Here is a 17,814-nt window from a genome sequence, read left to right as displayed (position 1 = left end):
TCTGAAGGATTCCTTGCATGTAATATTCTCAGAGGAGCACAGACACATGTAAAAGGCATATCGCAAAACTTCTAGCGTGAGCTTCGTGTGTCGACGCAACAGTTTACCCAACTATGCTGGACCATGGTCCAATAAGAGACGCGTGATGCGCATAACAAATGGGTACATGACACTAGAACGATCGGGCACCGTACTCGCGGCCTTTTCTCAGCGTTTATAAAATGTATCGTACGCCTCATTCTTCTTGTATTGCAATTGCCTGCGATGTTAGAGAGTTAACGATAGAGTTAACTATACATTTTTTTCCTAGAGTGTCCGCGCAATTGCAGTTGGCTAATGAGACATGCCTGGAGACGTTGTGAAGCGTGTGAAATATGAGTACTTCCTCTAGAAGCCACGATAAGATCCTTAAATCATATTCGACTTTCAATAAATTTCCATCTATTCGAAAATATGATATTACGATGTTACGTGGATAATTGTAATGTATTGTATTGATTTACTGTATTGATGGTATTGACATGACTCGATCAATAAGTTCTGAGGGATGCATCGGTATGGTACAGAGGGAGCACGGTATACAGAGGGAGCACGTAGCATAGTGAACAAACTACAACTGCGTAAACCTACATGTTACAGAAATATAAAGCTAAAGATCAAAATACCCTGTGAACATCAAGTTACACTGCCATGTATGAAATGAAGTCCGGAGCTATTGGCCAAATAAAGGGCAGATTTTTAAGTTCCCCTTGACCGGCCAGATGAGAGAAGTAATTTAGGTCATCTTCATCATAGGCGTTCCAGGATATCAGAAGTTTTTACTATAACCGGGTTTGCGAACACTTCTTCGAACTTGTAAGCACTAAGATGTAAATGCCAGCAGGCCCAAGAAAATTAGAGATATGTACGCTGAATTTTACTGCGACACAGTTTTTTTGTAAATTTCGTTTCCCCCTTTTGTCTCACAGCACAGGTGGCGCTGCTAGTCTTTATTCAGCGAGAGCAGATGGCCTCCTTCTAATTTGCCGTGGGGTTGGCGGCGATGAACTCCTTGTGCTTGGGCTCGTCCTCTTCGGCTAGGTCGGCCTTGATGATCTCAGAAACTTTGTCCATGTCCTCCTTGACCATGTGACTCAGCCGCTCGGCGTCTTCTTTCATCTTGATGGCTTCGACGTTGTTGAAGTTGCGTGCCAGCGCATAGCGGATGACTCGCAGTATCTGGTAGCGCGAGAAGCGAACCGTGTTCTTGGCCAGGTTCTCGATGTCGCCGTCCTTGTAGGTGGGCACACGAATCTTGCCCAGCTCCGCCTTGATGATCTCCTTGCGCGCCTCCTCGTTCTCCGGAATGGGAATGTTTATTTTGGCCTCGAACGTTCCCTTCATGTCGTCCGTGATGAGCCATGGCCTGAAGGCCGTCGCGATCACGAGCTCCTTGTATTCCTTCTTCTCGGCCAGGTCCTTCATGTATTTGAGCAGTTCGGTCTTGACGGCATCTACGACGGGCTTCTTGGCATCCGGGTAATCCGGCAGGTACAGCTGGTCTAAACCGTCAAGAACCAGCACTCCCGTGTTGTGCTTCTTGTAGTTCCTCACGAGCATCTGCGCCATCTTGGGGGCGTTGTGCGTGATGCCACCGTTGACAAACTGGTCCACATCCACGAAAAAGATGGACTTTTCGGGGTACTTGACGTACAGAGACTTGGCCAAAAAAGATTTTCCCGTGCCGTGCGGGCCATGAAGTAGGATGGTCGATGCAGCCTTTGCTTTTGGGTCACTCACGATCTGAGTGAGGACAAGCTTGGTGGGGTCAATACCCTGGATGTCGTTGTCGAAGTTGAGCTTCTTACCGGAGGTGACAGTTCCAGCAGCGGTGCACCATGGAGGCAGGACCTTACAGAGGGAAAGGGCAATGCGCAGTTAGACAATTACTTAGCGTTTCAATAAAGTAGTCGCATTGCGTGGCCCTCTTAAGCGAAACCTATTGTGTGGGCTTAAATACCTTTTCTATATAAAGTAGCTTCTTTAAATAAGCACAATGAACTTGCACATATATAGAGGCAATGACACATTATAAGGGGCATGTTTATGCCCTTTGCGCGAGCACCAAGTCAGAAGCATCCCTTGCAAATGTGGCATGGCCTGTATGGCTCGTATGGGCATAAGGGGCTAAATGGCAGATGGTGACATAGCACATTTGGGGTCGTCCACGTAACAAAAAGCCAAAGAACGCCTCCTTTTCATAGTTATCCGTTGTAATTATACTTTGAAAAAACTACATTTATTTTTATTCATTACATAACCCTCGGGGCCAGAAAGGGCGTTTCAGAAAAGGTAGATACAATAACCAATAAAAATAACACATGTTCAAACAATTATTAGTAATTAGAGCTATAAACTCAGGATACAATAATTTATTTCAGCATGGAAAGGTAATTGATCCTTTATGCAGGCGATGGAGGGGGAAAGTCGGATCCACTCACACTGGTATTTGGCAGAAAACAATCTGACGAAACGTTTCTGCGGCAGAAAGGAATAAACATTTTCGACCGATGACCAAGGTTTCATGGCGTGCATGAAGGTTATGAAATGAATTCTTTTTGAAGTGAGTTATTTTGCTAAAGGGTCTTAAAAAAGAGACGACAAATAGCTCGTCGCAGCTGCATATTAATAGGTCCAAGGTGTCATTTTATTAAACAAACACTAGCTGTGATGGAATAATTTGAAAGGATGAAACTTGCTCACCTCTTCCGAACTCACTCAGTGGTATCGGCTACTAATTTTTTACCAGGGTCCCCAACTGACGAAACATTCTCTAGCTTGTGTCTATTTACTGTTTTGAAGAGCAGCAATTTTAAATGTGGTGGCGCCTTAGAAAAATTTCTGCGTATATAGCCAAGAGAGCTGCTTGCATTGTTAGTGATGTGTTCAATGTGCGCATGCCACGAAAGCTCAGCTGGATTACGAGATATCTATGGGAATTCATGTGCTCGCGGTTAGTTTCCCGGATAATATAGCCGAAAACAGTAGGTCTGTTTGAGTGAGGAGAGTCGGACGTAGTTTTGCATTTAGTGGAATTAAAGCCATCAGCCATTGTGAGCACCACCTTGAGATGCTATCTAAATCTGTCTGAAGAATAGGGTGATGACTCTGATTACTTATTTCACGGTGTAGAGCGCCTTTATCTGATGAAGCGGATTCGGCCGAGGCGGGCACTGAACCAAGTTGTGCTATTTGATACGTCTTCATAAACGGTCCAAAATGGAATATTACGATTTTTTTTACCCTCTCGCCCGGTGACTGTACCTTGGTGCAGTTCGCTAACCGCTTTGCTTTCGCCATGCAGATGGTCGCCTATCACATCTACAACCTGCTGCTGCCTGTTCTGGCATGCGCATCCTCGAGTGCGTCGTCAGTGCAGGCTTCCCCTTGTCACGAAGACGGAGCGGCCACGTGCAATCCTTTGCCTGGTTCCCACATATCGCCATCTCCATCTGCCTCACCGTTTGAATGCCACCTACCGGTCCTGGAGCGAACTTGGAAAGATTCATCGCCATCGACAGCCCTACCAGCTATAAAGCAACAACCACCGTCGACGCAGCTCTGTGGGCCCGGTGACTGTACCTTGGTGCAGTTCGCTAACCGCTTTGCTTTCGCCGTGCAGGTTAGTCAAACATATGCACTTTTTGCTAAAAAATCAAGCAATTATCTTCTGGTACAGCTCCCGAGCCCACGGTGCTGCGTCGCGATTGCCACTGAGTGCATTCATGTCATCCGTCTGCTACTAATCATATCTGGTGACGTCGAGACTAACCCTGGTCCTGCCAGCCTTGACACTGTACTGGCCGAATTGCAGAAACTAACCGCAGGCCAAACAACACTTGTGCAGGAGCTAAAGAGCCTGAAACTGCAGCTGACCACCACAGACAAAACAATCAGTGACCTGAATAAGCGCATGACCGACTTAGAGGCCCATTATCAGGCTCTCATGCCTCTACGCCAAGACATAAAAATACTGCAGACAACATCAACTGAAACAACTCGCCTAGTCACAGCGTTAGAGGCCCGTTTCGACGACGCCGAAAACCGATCTCGCCGCAATAACCTGATCTTCCACGGAATTACTGACCCCACTACAAATGAAACATTTACTAAGTCTGAAGAATTAATAATCCAGATCTGCCGTGATCACTTACAAACCGACATCAACCCCACAGATATAGAACGGGCACATCGCTTAGGAAAACACACCAAAGATCGAAATCGTCCTATAATAGTAAAATTCGCACATTGGAAAACGAAAGACGCCCTTCTGTCAAAAGGCCGAATGCTGAAAGGAACTAATTATAGTGTAGGTGAAGATTTCTCTCGCCTGACTCAGAAAGCAAGGAAGGCCCTTTTGCATTTCGCCAAATCTAAATCACTTGCATACTCTCTACGCTATAAAACTTTATACATTGGTCCTAAACGATATGTTTTTGATGAATCATCTAACTCTGCAAAAAAGAAATTCTGTAGCAATCATCCCGTCCTCTACAAAAAAAGAATCAACCAGAACTTGCACCTAGAAAACATCTTTCGTTTTCCGCAGTATTTACTAACGCACGTAGTTATCTCCCGAAGCGCGAGCTTATATCTAACATCGTATCATCAACAGGCAGCAACTTGCTCATTCTAACAGAAACCTGGCTACACAATGACGTCACTGATACCGAAGTTTTGGCCGAGCTACCCGACTTCCAGGTTTATCGAACTGACCGCGTAGGCACAAGGGGCGGTGGCGTTCTTGTAGCAGTTCACCGGCAACTTTTGTGTTCATTTATTAACATTGCATCAAAACTCGAAATACTATGGCTACTATATCGCACATCACCACTTACAGTGCTGCTGGGGGTTTGCTACAGGCCTCCACATGCCACTCCTGAATTCTGTGGGGAGCTCAATAACAATTTAATACAACTAACGAACATCTACCCTAATGCCTCCATCTTACTTTTCGGGGACTTTAATTTCCCAAACATAGACTGGAGCAACTTAACATATTCTTCAATAGTAGGTCCCCCAGAGACAAGGAATTTCATTGACATTTGTTTGAACTTTAACCTCACACAATTAGTTTTGGAGCCAACGCGTGTCACACCAGAATCCGCAACCATTCTGGACCTCATCCTGACTAATGATCCCAGTACCCTCTCATCAATTACACACCTTCGAGGAATTAGTGACCATAAAGTCATTCATGCTACTTTCTCTTTTCCTGTAACACCAAATAAGACACATAAGAAAACTATAAGGCTTTACGAAAAGGGTGACTATGACGCAATTAACCGCGAACTTGAGACCTTCTTCCCCGCGTTTGAAGCCGCATATCGCAATCGGTCAATATTCCATAACTGGTCGATGTTTAAGGATAAGCTAACAGATTTGGCTAACAAATATATTCCTAAAGTTCACATTCGCCCCAATAATCAAAAACCTTGGTTTACTGACGCCTTAAAAAACTAGAAAATAAAAAGAAACGTCTTTACCGAGTGGCTACAAATAACGGGAACTCGCTTCGATGGGAAATGTACTACAAAGCTGAAAGCGAATATCTGATTGCGATCCGCAGCGCAAAGCGTTCATTTTATGGCACTACACTCCCAAATTTACTGCGCACTAACCCAAGGCAATTTTGGCAAGTAATAAATCCTCATCCTGTTCACACTATTTCGCTCACAAATGACACACACGAGACAATTACCGATACTGAATGCGCTGACACTTTTAATTCCGCATTTGCAACAGTATTTACGAAAGAAATCGAAACAAACATTTCTTTACCTTTGTACAACATTGAAGGTCACATGCCATGCATCACATTTTCTGCTGACGGAATTTCGTCCATAATCCAGAAGACTAAGCTATCATCGTCATTTGGCATTGATGAAATTAACTCTAAACTTCTAAGAAACACAAGACACATGGCTGCATCATACTTATCCTTACTGTTCTCACAGTCACTTTCTTCAGGAAACATGCCGGGTGATTGGAAAGTGGGAAGGGTCATTCCAGTCTACAAAACCGGTAACAGGAATTCCCCATTAAATTATCGACCCATCTCACTAACAAGCGTGCCGTGCAAAATCATGGAACATGTCATCTACTCTCAAATCATTGCCTTCTTGGACAGTAATAACTTTTTTCACCCTTCACAACATGGTTTTCGCAAAGGTTTCTCTTGTGAAACTCAATTAGCTATTTTCGTTCATGACTTGCATACTAACCTTGACATCAATGTACAAACTGACGCAATCTTTTTAGATTTTGCAAAGGCATTTGATAAAGTATCCCACCAACTTTTGCTACTAAAACTTCAGCTGTTGAACTTGGACCCTAACGTTCTAATTTGGATAACTGAATTTTTGTCTAATCGCACACAAATGGTTATTATAAACGGTAACCTATCAAGTCCCCTCCCAGTAACCTCTGGCGTGCCCCAAGGATCTGTTCTTGGTCCCCTGTTATTTTTAATATATATTAATGATTTACCTCAGTGTGTCTCCAGTAATATACGCATGTTTGCAGACGACTGCGTCATCTACCGCTCTATCTATAACTCATCTGACCATACCACACTCCAAAATGATCTTAACAGTGTTTTAGAATGGTGCAGCAATTCGCTGATGACCCTTAACGCCAAGAAATGTAAATTTGTGTCCTTCTCCCGCCGTCGCAACCCTTCCTTCTTCCCATATGAAATAAATACCACACCATTAGAATCAGTACAATCCTATAAATATCTAGGTGTAACCCTGTCTCACGATTTGTCTTGGCGCGCACATGTTACTAGCATTATCTCTGCAGCTAACAAAACCTTAGGTTTTCTAAAACGGAACCTACGGCAGGTCCCATCAGATTTAAAATCACTAGCATATAAGTCACTTGTCAGGCCGAAACTGGAATACGCGTCAGCTATCTGGAACCCGCATCAAGCATATCTCACCGACGCATTAGAATCAGTTCAAAATCGTGCTGTTAGATTCATTCATACCTCATATTCATACGACGTCAGCGTTTCATCACTGAAATCAGAATCGGGCTTGTCAATGCTTTCATGTCGACGTCGCATTTCCAGTCTTTCCCTGTACCACAAGTTCTTCTTTTCTTCCCTTAATCAAGAGCCTTACATAACAGCAGCAGCACGCATATCTCACCGCACCAGCCATCCACTTCAAGTGGCACGCCCACGTGCACGGGCAACCACCTTCGCAGCCTCCTTTTTTTTCCGTACCGCCACAGACTGGAATGGCCTTCCCGCCAACATCGCTAATACGACTTGTCCATCTTCGTTCACACAACTTGTAACCGACCATTTTGTTAAATAATTATTTATGACGATGTTTTGCTATCGTATAAAAACCCACCCCTTATGTAATGCCCCTACGGGGGACCTTTAAGGTAATAAACTGAACTGAACTGAACTGAGCTTGCACGCAATCCTTTTAGTTCTATTTTACATATCAATGCTCGCTCCGGTAATAATAAAGAGGACCAGATAACAGTACTGCTGAGCGAATTCAGTTTTCATTTTAGTATTAATATGCTGACGGAAACATGGTTCAATGGCGATAGCAGCGCACTACGCCTAAATGGATACAGCAATTATTTCATTAACCGGCCGAACAGGCGCGGTGGCGGTGTTGCCGCATACATTGGAACACGGCGCCATTGCGTTCCTCTTCTGGAGTTCTACATTTCAATGAATGAGTATGAGATGTTAACCTTGAAATACCACTTGCAAAAAATAACGGTCTTATACTGGCCTCCGAATGGCATTATTACACTAAAAAAAAATTACACTAAAAAAAATCTGAAAACCTTGGGTTACACCCGTGCATATCAAAATGATAAAGAACAAGAAGAAGCTATACCACGCTTTTCTACGTACTCGGTCGCCAGAAATTTTGATTAGATTCAAAAGCGCACGAAACAAACTAAACGCTGAGCTTAGACACGCCAAGCGAACATATCAGCAAATATTTTCTTACCTTACAAGGAAACAGCCCAATGTAGTTTGGAAATTGATAAATGACGTTATGGGCCGCGGCAGAAAGAACGCGTCAGTAGGAAGAATAAACCATAAAGGAAGTCAGCTGTCGGGGAAAGCACTTGCTGATTATTTCAATAGTCATTTCCCTAACATTGGAACACCAGTAAATCACATACCAAGTTCAGAAACGACGATGAACACATGCGCCGACAGAGTTTTCCTTGAGCCTACCGACGAATTAGAGGTTTACAGGACATTCACGAACTTAAAGAATAGCAAGGCCTTAGACATAGGTAAACGTCAAATAAAACCAGTTAAGTATGTCATAGAATTCATAGCTCCTGTGATTGCTCATATTTTAAACCTGATTCTAGAAACTGGCGTCTATCCTGGTGAAGAAAAGTATGGTGATTGTCGTATTCAAGGGCGGAGACAGAAACGACACAGGCAATTATAGGCCAGTCTCTGTCATTCCTGTCTTTTCCAAAGGAATAGAAAAGGTGATATTCACTCGTTTTTCTAAATTTTTCCATTGCAAGAATATTATATGTGACACCCAATTTCGGCTTCCGGAAAGGGCGATCAACAGTATCCGCCCTGCTAACCATTAAAAAAAACATTCGAGACAACCTTTTCACTCTCGGCCTGTTTGTCGATTTTAGTAACGCGTTTGACTGTCTGAACCACAATATTTTAATTTACAAGCTTTCACTTAGTGGAATCCGCGGAACTCCTCTCACTCTAATAAAGTCTTACTTAGAAAACAGGAAGCAGGCAGTATATACAGATAATCAACAATCCTTTTCTTTACCAGTGCAAAACGGTGTACCACAAGGCAGTGTGTTAGGGCCTTTGCTTTTCAATATATATATATATTAATGATTATCATATTAGCGATATTAATTAATGATATCAATGCTTATCGCATCGATGACATAGCGTGTAAAAACGCCGCCTTTGAAAAGATTATCCTTTAGTTTTAAATTTTCCCAAACAAATCTACACTTTTCATCTTTTCTTTTCCGACGCAAAACGTTACGAGACCATGATCACTAAATGATACTGGCTGAACCCCATACTCTTCCATCAACGTTACTAAATTTGTAGAAAAATAGGCGCGATACAACCCAGCGTGGCTATGACCTTAAAAATTGGTAAAGCGCATGTCAGTCCCAAACCCACAACATTCACCGACGTCTTCTAAATAATGCTGACTGATGAGATTATTGAGGAAAGAACCCTGACATTCCTAGAAGGGGTCGAGCTGGTTTTGTTGTTCGCCATGCATACACAATTGAAGTCAACAGAACTGCTTGTTGGCCTAGTTGGTGTTTGCTAAAAGACATGTTTTTTGCCGCAATTGAATTCACAAAAAAAGAAGACACCTAAAGAACACGCGTGGCACTTCCAACTGCTCTAATTTGGGTTGTGACCAATGAATACATATACACATACACGCATGCGCTGGCTATTCACAGATCTACGTAATCCAGCGGTCAAACAATCTAGTTTCCGATTTTCCGATTCACGTAGATGTGTGAACAGCCAGTGCGTGCGTGTATGTGTATATATATTCATGGGTCACAGTCCAAATTATGTCAGTAGGAAGTGCCGCCCGTGTCTTTATGTGTTTCTTTTTGTGTGGGTTCAATTGCGGCAAAAAACGTCTTTTAACAATTAACAAGTCACCGATCACAATTACAAATCTATCCGCAGCACAGTAGTTACTGATAGTTTCAAACATGTGTTTTTTCTCTTTTGCATTTGATTATGCATAAACACATATTATGTGCCCATGGCATTTAATATCACATCACAAACAATAAAATTCCCGAAATTACCTGTCACATTTTTCTAGGAATGTACCCAATGTCCTACGTGTCATCAGCCCACACCATGCGGAGTTGTCCACTGCGTGACAGACACATACCTCGAACCTATTGGTAAACAGGCGCACCATACTATCTGTCTGTTCTTGACTCTCCATTTTAGTTTCTCGAATTGCGGCAACGTCCAAGCCTTTTTCGGCAACTAACCTGTAAAGCTGATTTTGCCTCCAACTCGAGGCCAGCCCTCTGATGTTTAATGCCGCCACAAACATGTGCTTTTCAAAGGCAGCCATTTTTAGTTTTGTTATTATTACCAGACAAACAGTATTGTGCCCACCTTAACAAGAACGCTAGCATCCCGCATGGTGCTGATGAAAGAGTCTTTGCGATTTCTCAGTGGCATCGCGGGGAAGCCACGACGAGCGTTGCGTTCCGCTGACACGCTTCTTTTTCCCACCGATCCGCCACTGTCACTCCGGCTGACGCAGTTGCTGCTGCGGTGGAACACTCGTTGCGTCGTTGTGGCGGCGCTTAGGAGGCGTGCTTTCCAGGCCCACCGATGCTGCACCACCACCCTACCAACTTGTCGCCATGTCGCCCACCTTCTCAGCTTGTGCTGTCATTGTTCCTTTTGAAGCAGTAGAATCATCAGCTCGCGTCTGCACGCGACCACACTCGTTCTTCCTAGAGGCAACGTCTCCGTCCTTCGCGTCTGTTCCTGTACTCACTGACCCTTCCTCGGTTGAAGCAGATAGAGACGCTGGCTTTTGTCTCTGGTCGCTTTCTTTCGCGCCACTTGTATAAGCTGCGTCTCCCTCTGTCACAGCGTCTGAGACAGCGTTCGCGACAGCCTTTCACGCTTCATCCTCGGCCATTATACTCGCCGTTTTCTGCCATTCCTCGAAAAGTAGACAGTTTTAGTACTGCGTACGTAGCGTACGCAACGGCGTTGCGTACGTAAGATCGCTGCGTTCTGCAAACTGCGCATGTGCAGAACGCAACACAAACGCTACGAGATGCGTACGCGGCCGCTGCGTACGCACGCATCCGATTCTTGCGTGCGTACGTAGGGAGCCTTGCGTGCTGCTCTCGTGGTTCTCGTTCGTTCGGGAGAGCGCGAGACAAGAGTTTCGAAAAATGGCGGTGTCGAAGGCGACCAGCGGAAGACTGTTCTTTTCCGGGGCGTACGACTTGGCTTTGCTGCGCGAAGTAAACGCGCAGAACCCTTTCCAGGATCCTGCAAAGTGGGAATGTATAACCAAAAATATGAATTTTGCTTTTACGAAAGTCTTCAGCGTGCGCTGTTTGCGCGAAAGGCTCGACCTACTCTTGGCGCAGTTCATCGGAAATGACCGTGCCAGCCCCAGAAAGCAAGTGTTTGGTCTTTATTTTTCTCTATGTGAATCGTGCATTTCATCCGCATTAAAAGTAGAGTCTCTTAAAGGCCTAAATATAGTTCGACGAAGCGGGAACGCGCCCACACGTTACATCACGTTAGTCAGATCAACAACGTCTAGTTTGGCCGACGGTTCGACGTACTGGCGGACACGGCCAATGCGCTCCGACGCGCCCGGCGTCTAACGCTCGCCCTCTTACGTACGTAGGCATTTCGCAGTACTAAAAGCCCCAACGCGACACGCGCTCCTACGTTCCGCAAAGCCCTTGCGTGCTGCGTACGTATCGTCATGACGCAGTACTAAAACTGTCTAGTGACTCGAGCGTAGCACCTTGCACATTCCACCTCTTCGTGTGCCCATAAGCATGGCACTCGTTGCATCTCGGCATCTCGGCAACAAACGGGCGTTGGGCCTGGCACAATGACGAGTACTGCTCCGTTTCCGATGCGCATTAGTTGTGGGACGCGTTCAAGGCTTACCCCATCATGTAGAATAAGATGCACGACATGCGTTGTTGATTCAGCGTTGTCGAGGTCACCCGGCTTCCACTTGTCGTCATTGATCTCCTCCACGGCCCCGTACTCTGCGAAAACCCGTCTCACTGCGTCGTTGCCCACGTTGAATGCGCACCAATGCACTTTCCGCCGCACTTCCTGCCTCTGGGTGTCGATAACGACACACATTCTACCTTTTACAAGGAAAGGCTTTGTTTCTAAACTTCTTTTTCACTTTTTTCGTGCGAAAATTCGCTAGCAAGACGTGTAACATCTGGGAAGCCCCTTTGCCACTAACCAACCTGGTCAATAATGCAAGCGTCCCTCACTGGTTGACTAAAGTCATCTATTTTGTACGGGCGTCCTGTGATGTCGTAATGTAGGAGAGCCATTGCATCCAGTCCTTCTGCGTTGGGCATGGGTGGCAAAACAATCCAGCAGTGCTTTGGCACATCGTAGAACGATGATCCGCGGCCAGCGTCGGCCCCTTTTCGCAGCTCGTAAAGAACCTGCAGCCCTCCTGCGTCCGCTCGCGTCGGTGACCAGAAGCAGAATCATTAATATATGGGGTTTTACGTGCCAAAACCACTTTCTGATTATGAGGCACGCCGTAGTGGGGGACTCCGGAAATTTTGACCACCTGGGGTTCTTTAACGTGCACCTAAATAGAAGCAGAATCATTAAAGCCACGGACAATAAGCGATGTGAAACGCCCTAATGATTTATCGCGGGCATGCCGGTGCCTTGAGACGCTTGGCGTGTTTCGATTAGGCCACCTCGAAAAGTTCAATCGTTGCAATTAGTCGCGATTGCGCGTATTTCACGGCGTGTTCTGCGCTTCGAAGAGTATACATTGCTCTGAAACTTCCGACAAGGAGGTTTATGTAGCGTATTATACAAAGCCACAAGAGCATCTGAAACCACAAGAACGAAGATCAGAGAAACCCATGTACTTCCCGTCATTGCCAAGGTAGAACAACGACTTCAGCGCCAGAGTTCCTTCTAGTATTGTAGGAAACTCTATGATGAAAGCGGGCTGCAACGTGGCCAAAGTGCGCGCCCGCGCCGGCGTTATCTTCAAAGTGAGCCGCGATGTTTCCAGGGTGCGCGTAGCGCCGGTAGCTTCGTATGCGCTGCTCATTAGACGTTTCGTTCGCGTTAAAACGACGGTTGTACAAAGGTCAATTCGATGGCTGCTGCTGCCACGATTCCTTACTCCAGCATCACGACAGCGACTTTCAGCGCTCGTCGAGCGAGATGTGTTCATGTTTACCAGGGCGCACCTGACACCGCGCTGGTTAATCTAGTTAAAGCTCACTGGCGGGCTAGTTGGTTTCAATCCATCATGGAATGTGTCAGCACGACTGAACAGGGACGTAGAAAAAAACAGACACAGATACAGCTGTCTTTGTGTGTCGGTTTGTTTCTTCATCCTCGTTCAGTTGCGCTTACACGTTATATCATTGTTACTTCAGTTAGTAAGCGATTATTTACAAGTTTATACTGCCGATAAAACTACTATGCTTACTTCGTATAGCTGTCTACTAATTTGCTGTCGCAATAGGTGCTTCGTCTTTCGGGCCAAACTGCGAGTTTTCTATGTCAACAGTGCTCCACAATTAGGATGCGCCAGTAGAAAGAAGTGAGCGTAGGTTGGTATATAATAAAAAAAACGTCCTTCTCTTCTTCTAACGCGGTACGATAGGCATGCAAGGCATTAAAATGATCTTTCCAACGTGTACATGACAGACTGCATTTTGCATGGCGAAAAAGGCGTTTTTTCTTGTGAGACAGCCTTTTTAATGTCGTGAAAAACCAAGGAGAGTGTTCTTTCCTGCGAAGTCTTTGCAGTGGCAGATATATAGCGACAAATGAGGCGGCTTTGTTTTTAAACAAGTTGCCGTTTTCTTCTACGGTATGGCTCAAACGTTCTGGTATACAGCCGCCAATAAATGCCGTAAACTCATGAATAATTGCAGCGTAATCGCCGCTCGCATAACCTCTGATGAAGTTTGCTTTGCTCTTCTAACATCTATAAGGCGGCCTTCTGAAAAAAGAAAATGTGCAAATTCCTGGCTCGCCCGTTATCGAGAGTAGGCGTAAGCAAGAAATGTCTACCGGCAAAGCAGATTCGTTCGAGATGATAGTATGCCCAATCTTAAAATGCGTGTAGTGCACGTTCGTAACGGCACACCCCACCGCGTCGCACCATACTGTGTACTGGTCCATATGAATGCTGCCCAGCTAGAAGGAGAAAATCGGCTGAACTCGGCAAGGCAGGCAGCTAAAGACGCCAGGGGTACAGAGCGCACTGTCCAGCTAAATAAACAAAAGCGCATGAAAATGGTGCCATCTGTCGCGGCGACCCAAAATCCGCGCGGCCGAACTCACGGACCACTGGCGTTCAAAAGCGCACACGCAACCCCTCCTCAGCGCCATAAGATGACAATGAAGTGTAAAGCGCCCTGTATCTGCCTTTTGAACGTCGCTCTGTTGAGAATGACAAATAAAACTTCAGCGCACTAGAAGTTACAGCTTGAGTGGTGTTGTGAACAAACATTAGGAAGAACTCGGAATCAATGTCTTTTTTAATTGTGTGGGCAGTAACTAGCCCATGTAATGCTTTCCTGTACAAAGGGTTGGGGGCCAAAGACCGCATTTTCTTCAGTTTTGACTGGGTGCTCGGATGATCTCGTTTTGTTCCCGCAACATGGCCGGATGACAGCTCAGGCTCTAGGATCAAGGTCACTTGAAGGTCAACGACAACAGGAGCTAAAAGCATTTCATGCCTAAAATCAGCGATCGCGTTAAAGAATGTACTAAGTTAGGTTATGTGACAAGGATCAATTCAAAAACGTTAAATGAAGTACCAGTCCTAGTAGGCCCAGATGTAAGTTGCGTAATATTAAACTCTAAGTAGAAGTTATTAAAATATTGAGTTGGCGGACCTACTGACACTGAAGAATGACAGCAAAGTCCACTTTATTTTAGGGAAATTAAAATCGCCTAAAAGGAATAAAGATGAGCATGGAAATAACGAGAGGAGAAAATTCTGAGTCATGCAGTTCATCAAAAAAAAAAAAGTAGGTGGCGCACTTGGCGGCCGATAGCACGCACAGAGCAATGTTTCTGTTGGTTTACAACAACACGAACACAAACCAAGTCAAAAGACGTCCAAAGTAAAATCATATCGGACAGTATATTGTCGGCGACGGCAATTGAAAGATCGCCACCTGGTTTTAGGTCGCTGTCATGATGGTCAAGATGGTCATGTTAGAGCTTCACCTTTGATAACTGCTTTTCGTACACTCGATGTAATAAAAATGATAAATCATGACAAGGTGGACTGCGCTGCCAGTGCCTAATTTCTGCTGAGCAAAAGGCGCAAAAGAACGGCGGTTTGTAGCGGCAGACGATAATTGGACATTACAGGGAACATTGACCAATTGCACTTGACAGACACTGTCGGTAACAGGGTAGTAAATCTAACATGTTGATATATAGCTTGTCGTACTTCGCAGTAAGAAGTTGGCCACTTTCCTTGCCAAATCCGCGCAGTTTAGTTCTGGTAGCTCTTGCTGCCTTACAAAAATATTCACTTACGGAAACTCATGAATGACAAAAAGTCCCCGATGCTTATTCAGCTTTGTTACGAGTTAACAGCGCAGGCATGCGTGTCTTCTATGTGCCTGTCTTTGTCTACATGTTTCTGTACGCTTGTAATTATGAAGAGCCAGCCACTCCAATGCGAAACACTGCTCAATCAATTTACTTAAGAAAATTTAGCAATATTATTAGCCATTCATAAGCAGGCAACAAACAATGACATGAACGACTGCAAAGGGGTAATTATTTGTAGTTAATAACTGAAATAAAGAAATTACGAATAAACAAAAATAAAAATGGGTTCAAAAACAAGCAGTCCACTGCTGGGAAAGAAACCCACATTGCCGCATTACGTGCGCGATGTTCTTACGAATTTATTCATTACGTATTTCTCACATAGTGAATTATTTATCAGTTCTCTAATTCAAATAAAAGTACAAGTAATTTCTTCTAAACTGTCCTTGGTGTATTTGTTGATTGGCTTGCTATGATATGAATAATAAAAATCGCGCAACTCGGTTTCCTTTCTTCTTGTTCATTACGCAGCGAGGGTCCAAAATCCGGCAGTATTGACACTTTAAGGTAGCATGTATGGTTTCATTGACCAGTTGCCTTCTCCCAAAAAATTCACGCACACGTGTTGCCCATGGTAGATTGCATGTTCTTCATTGACTGCCATGGCCGTGAGTGGTGGCGCTGTCAAAGACTCGCAGTGTTATTCCTAGTCCACAGACATAAATACCCCAGAAAGTTGATGGGAAGACGGCGCGGCAGTAGCTAGATTGGTTAGAGCATCGCAAGTGTATGGCAAAGACGTGGTGGCGTGCCCCACCAGAGGCCACTTTGTTTTGTTGTTTTTCACTCATTTTCTATAGCCATTCATTTTTCTTTATATAGATATATTAGCAACTACAAATACCTTCCCTTACTGTACTCCCTGTCATTGTTTGTTGCCTTAGGTTATGAGTGTATATATATATATATATATATATATATATATATATATATATATATATATATATGTGCAGATTAAGAGTTCGTGGCAAGTGAACATACATTTGAACAAACCAACGTTTTTTTGTTGTGTTTGCTTAATTGCTTATTATTCAAACTTCCGATTTCGATATATGTATGTCGAAAGCGGGGAAATGGCTCGCATGGCTGCCGCGACATGAGCGATTGTTCGAGGCATCTGTGAACGCGCGACGTGTTCTACGATATATGATTACTCGCTTGCACAGTTGTCTCCCACTGGTGTCGCTATAGGCAGGTTAATACAGCGACAAAACAAGCTGATTCTATACCTATCCAAAACAGAAAATTTCGTAACTCGAAGCACAAGGAAAGAGGAGTCCAACGCGCAGCATAGTCTTAGAAATGTTTCGAGCGTAGCGATCGTGTTTGTGTGCCTCCTCTTACTGTGAGCTTCGTCGCCTTTTCTTGCGCTACAGTTCAAAATGGTTACCCGTCAGCTCCAGACAAGAGTGTCTCAGGCTGTGCTACTGGATAGCAGGGGTCCCAACCACGTGCAACGGTAAGGCCCCCAAGCCGAACCCACCTGCGAGAGCAGGGCGATTTGGTGGACCTTCTTGAGGTCGGGAATTCCCTCGCCGACCACCTCCTGCTCGGCCTCGCCCGCGAACTCCTTGAGCTTCTGGGCCCTCTCGACGAACGGGGCGCACGTGTTGCGTATGAGCAGCGCGGCGTTCAGGTACGACTCCATGGCCTTGCGGTAGAGCCGGATGGCGTTGGCGAACTGCTTCTTGGCATCCTCGACGTTCGCCTGGTTGGACAGGTCGACGGCCGCCTTGATGTCGTTGATGAGCGTCACCGGAATCACCATGGCGAGCGGGTGACGCCGCTTCCCTGCGGCCCCTCGCTAGCTCGCCAGACCTCGGGGAAGGCGCGACAGGGGTGCGACGCCAGCCGATTCTCGAGCCACGCCGGCGCCCTTCCTGGCGGGACAGTCCGCCTCTCGCACTTCGTCGTTTTCCACGGGTCATGGCGTGCTTCAATGATGAGTCGTTCCGAGCACCAAAAAGGACCGGCGTTCAATGGTAGGGGAATATTCCTAAGAAGCCATCTCACGACTAATTTCAAATTTTAAGTGTTTAGCGATCAAGTAATGTTGCGACACACCCGACTGCCAATTGTTTCGCTTGTGTGTAGCTGACTAGATTGATTGCGTGTTTGCTTGCTCGTGAAACGATGGCGGTTACCCACTACAGAGGATCGACCAAGAAGCCGGTGTGTAAGAAAAGGTAGCGCGCGAGATAGCTTTAAAAAGATAATAAGGCATAGCAGGGTAACCATTTTCCAAATGATAGAACACAGACTAACTATACAGATGACTCGAATAGAGAAGGAATACTATTTATATATAATATGCAAATTGGCCGTATTAGATTGGCTTAATTCGAATGGGGCTCTTGCACTGCCCAGAGGGCGCTGCGAAAAAG

At 45.1% G+C, this 17,814-nt stretch overlaps 1 protein-coding gene across 1 annotated transcript; it reads right to left on the bottom strand.

Annotated features, from left to right (window-relative positions):
- Positions 1 to 894: 894 nt before the first annotated feature.
- LOC135918521 (vacuolar protein sorting-associated protein 4A-like) lies at positions 895 to 17,441 on the bottom strand. Its single transcript, XM_065452135.2, has 2 exons — positions 16,914 to 17,441; positions 895 to 1,890 (listed from the first exon to the last, which is right to left on the bottom strand). The coding sequence occupies exons 1-2, from the start codon at positions 17,196 to 17,198 to the stop codon at positions 1,018 to 1,020; spliced, it is 1,158 nt and encodes a 385-aa protein (XP_065308207.1). The 5' UTR covers positions 17,199 to 17,441; the 3' UTR covers positions 895 to 1,017.
- Between the last annotated feature and the right edge of the window lie 373 nt (positions 17,442 to 17,814).

The sequence above is a fragment of the Dermacentor albipictus genome, unplaced genomic scaffold, assembly GCF_038994185.2.
Source record: "Dermacentor albipictus isolate Rhodes 1998 colony unplaced genomic scaffold, USDA_Dalb.pri_finalv2 scaffold_15, whole genome shotgun sequence".
Classification (NCBI taxonomy): Eukaryota; Metazoa; Arthropoda; class Arachnida; order Ixodida; family Ixodidae; genus Dermacentor; species Dermacentor albipictus.
The sequence above is the reverse complement of the archived record's forward strand: the minus strand, read 5'-3'. Positions and strand labels throughout refer to the sequence as shown.

What these genes read in the sequence shown, in the direction of transcription:
- LOC135918521 (XM_065452135.2), bottom strand. Translation starts at nt 17,198, where the DNA reads ATGGTGATTCCGGTGACGCTCATCAACGACATCAAGGCGGCCGTCGAC. An exon ending in AAATCGCCCTGCTCTCGCAG is followed by an intron (nt 1,891 to 16,913) that starts GTGGGTTCGGCT and finishes TCCCTCTGTAAG; the next exon opens with GTCCTGCCTCCATGGTGCAC.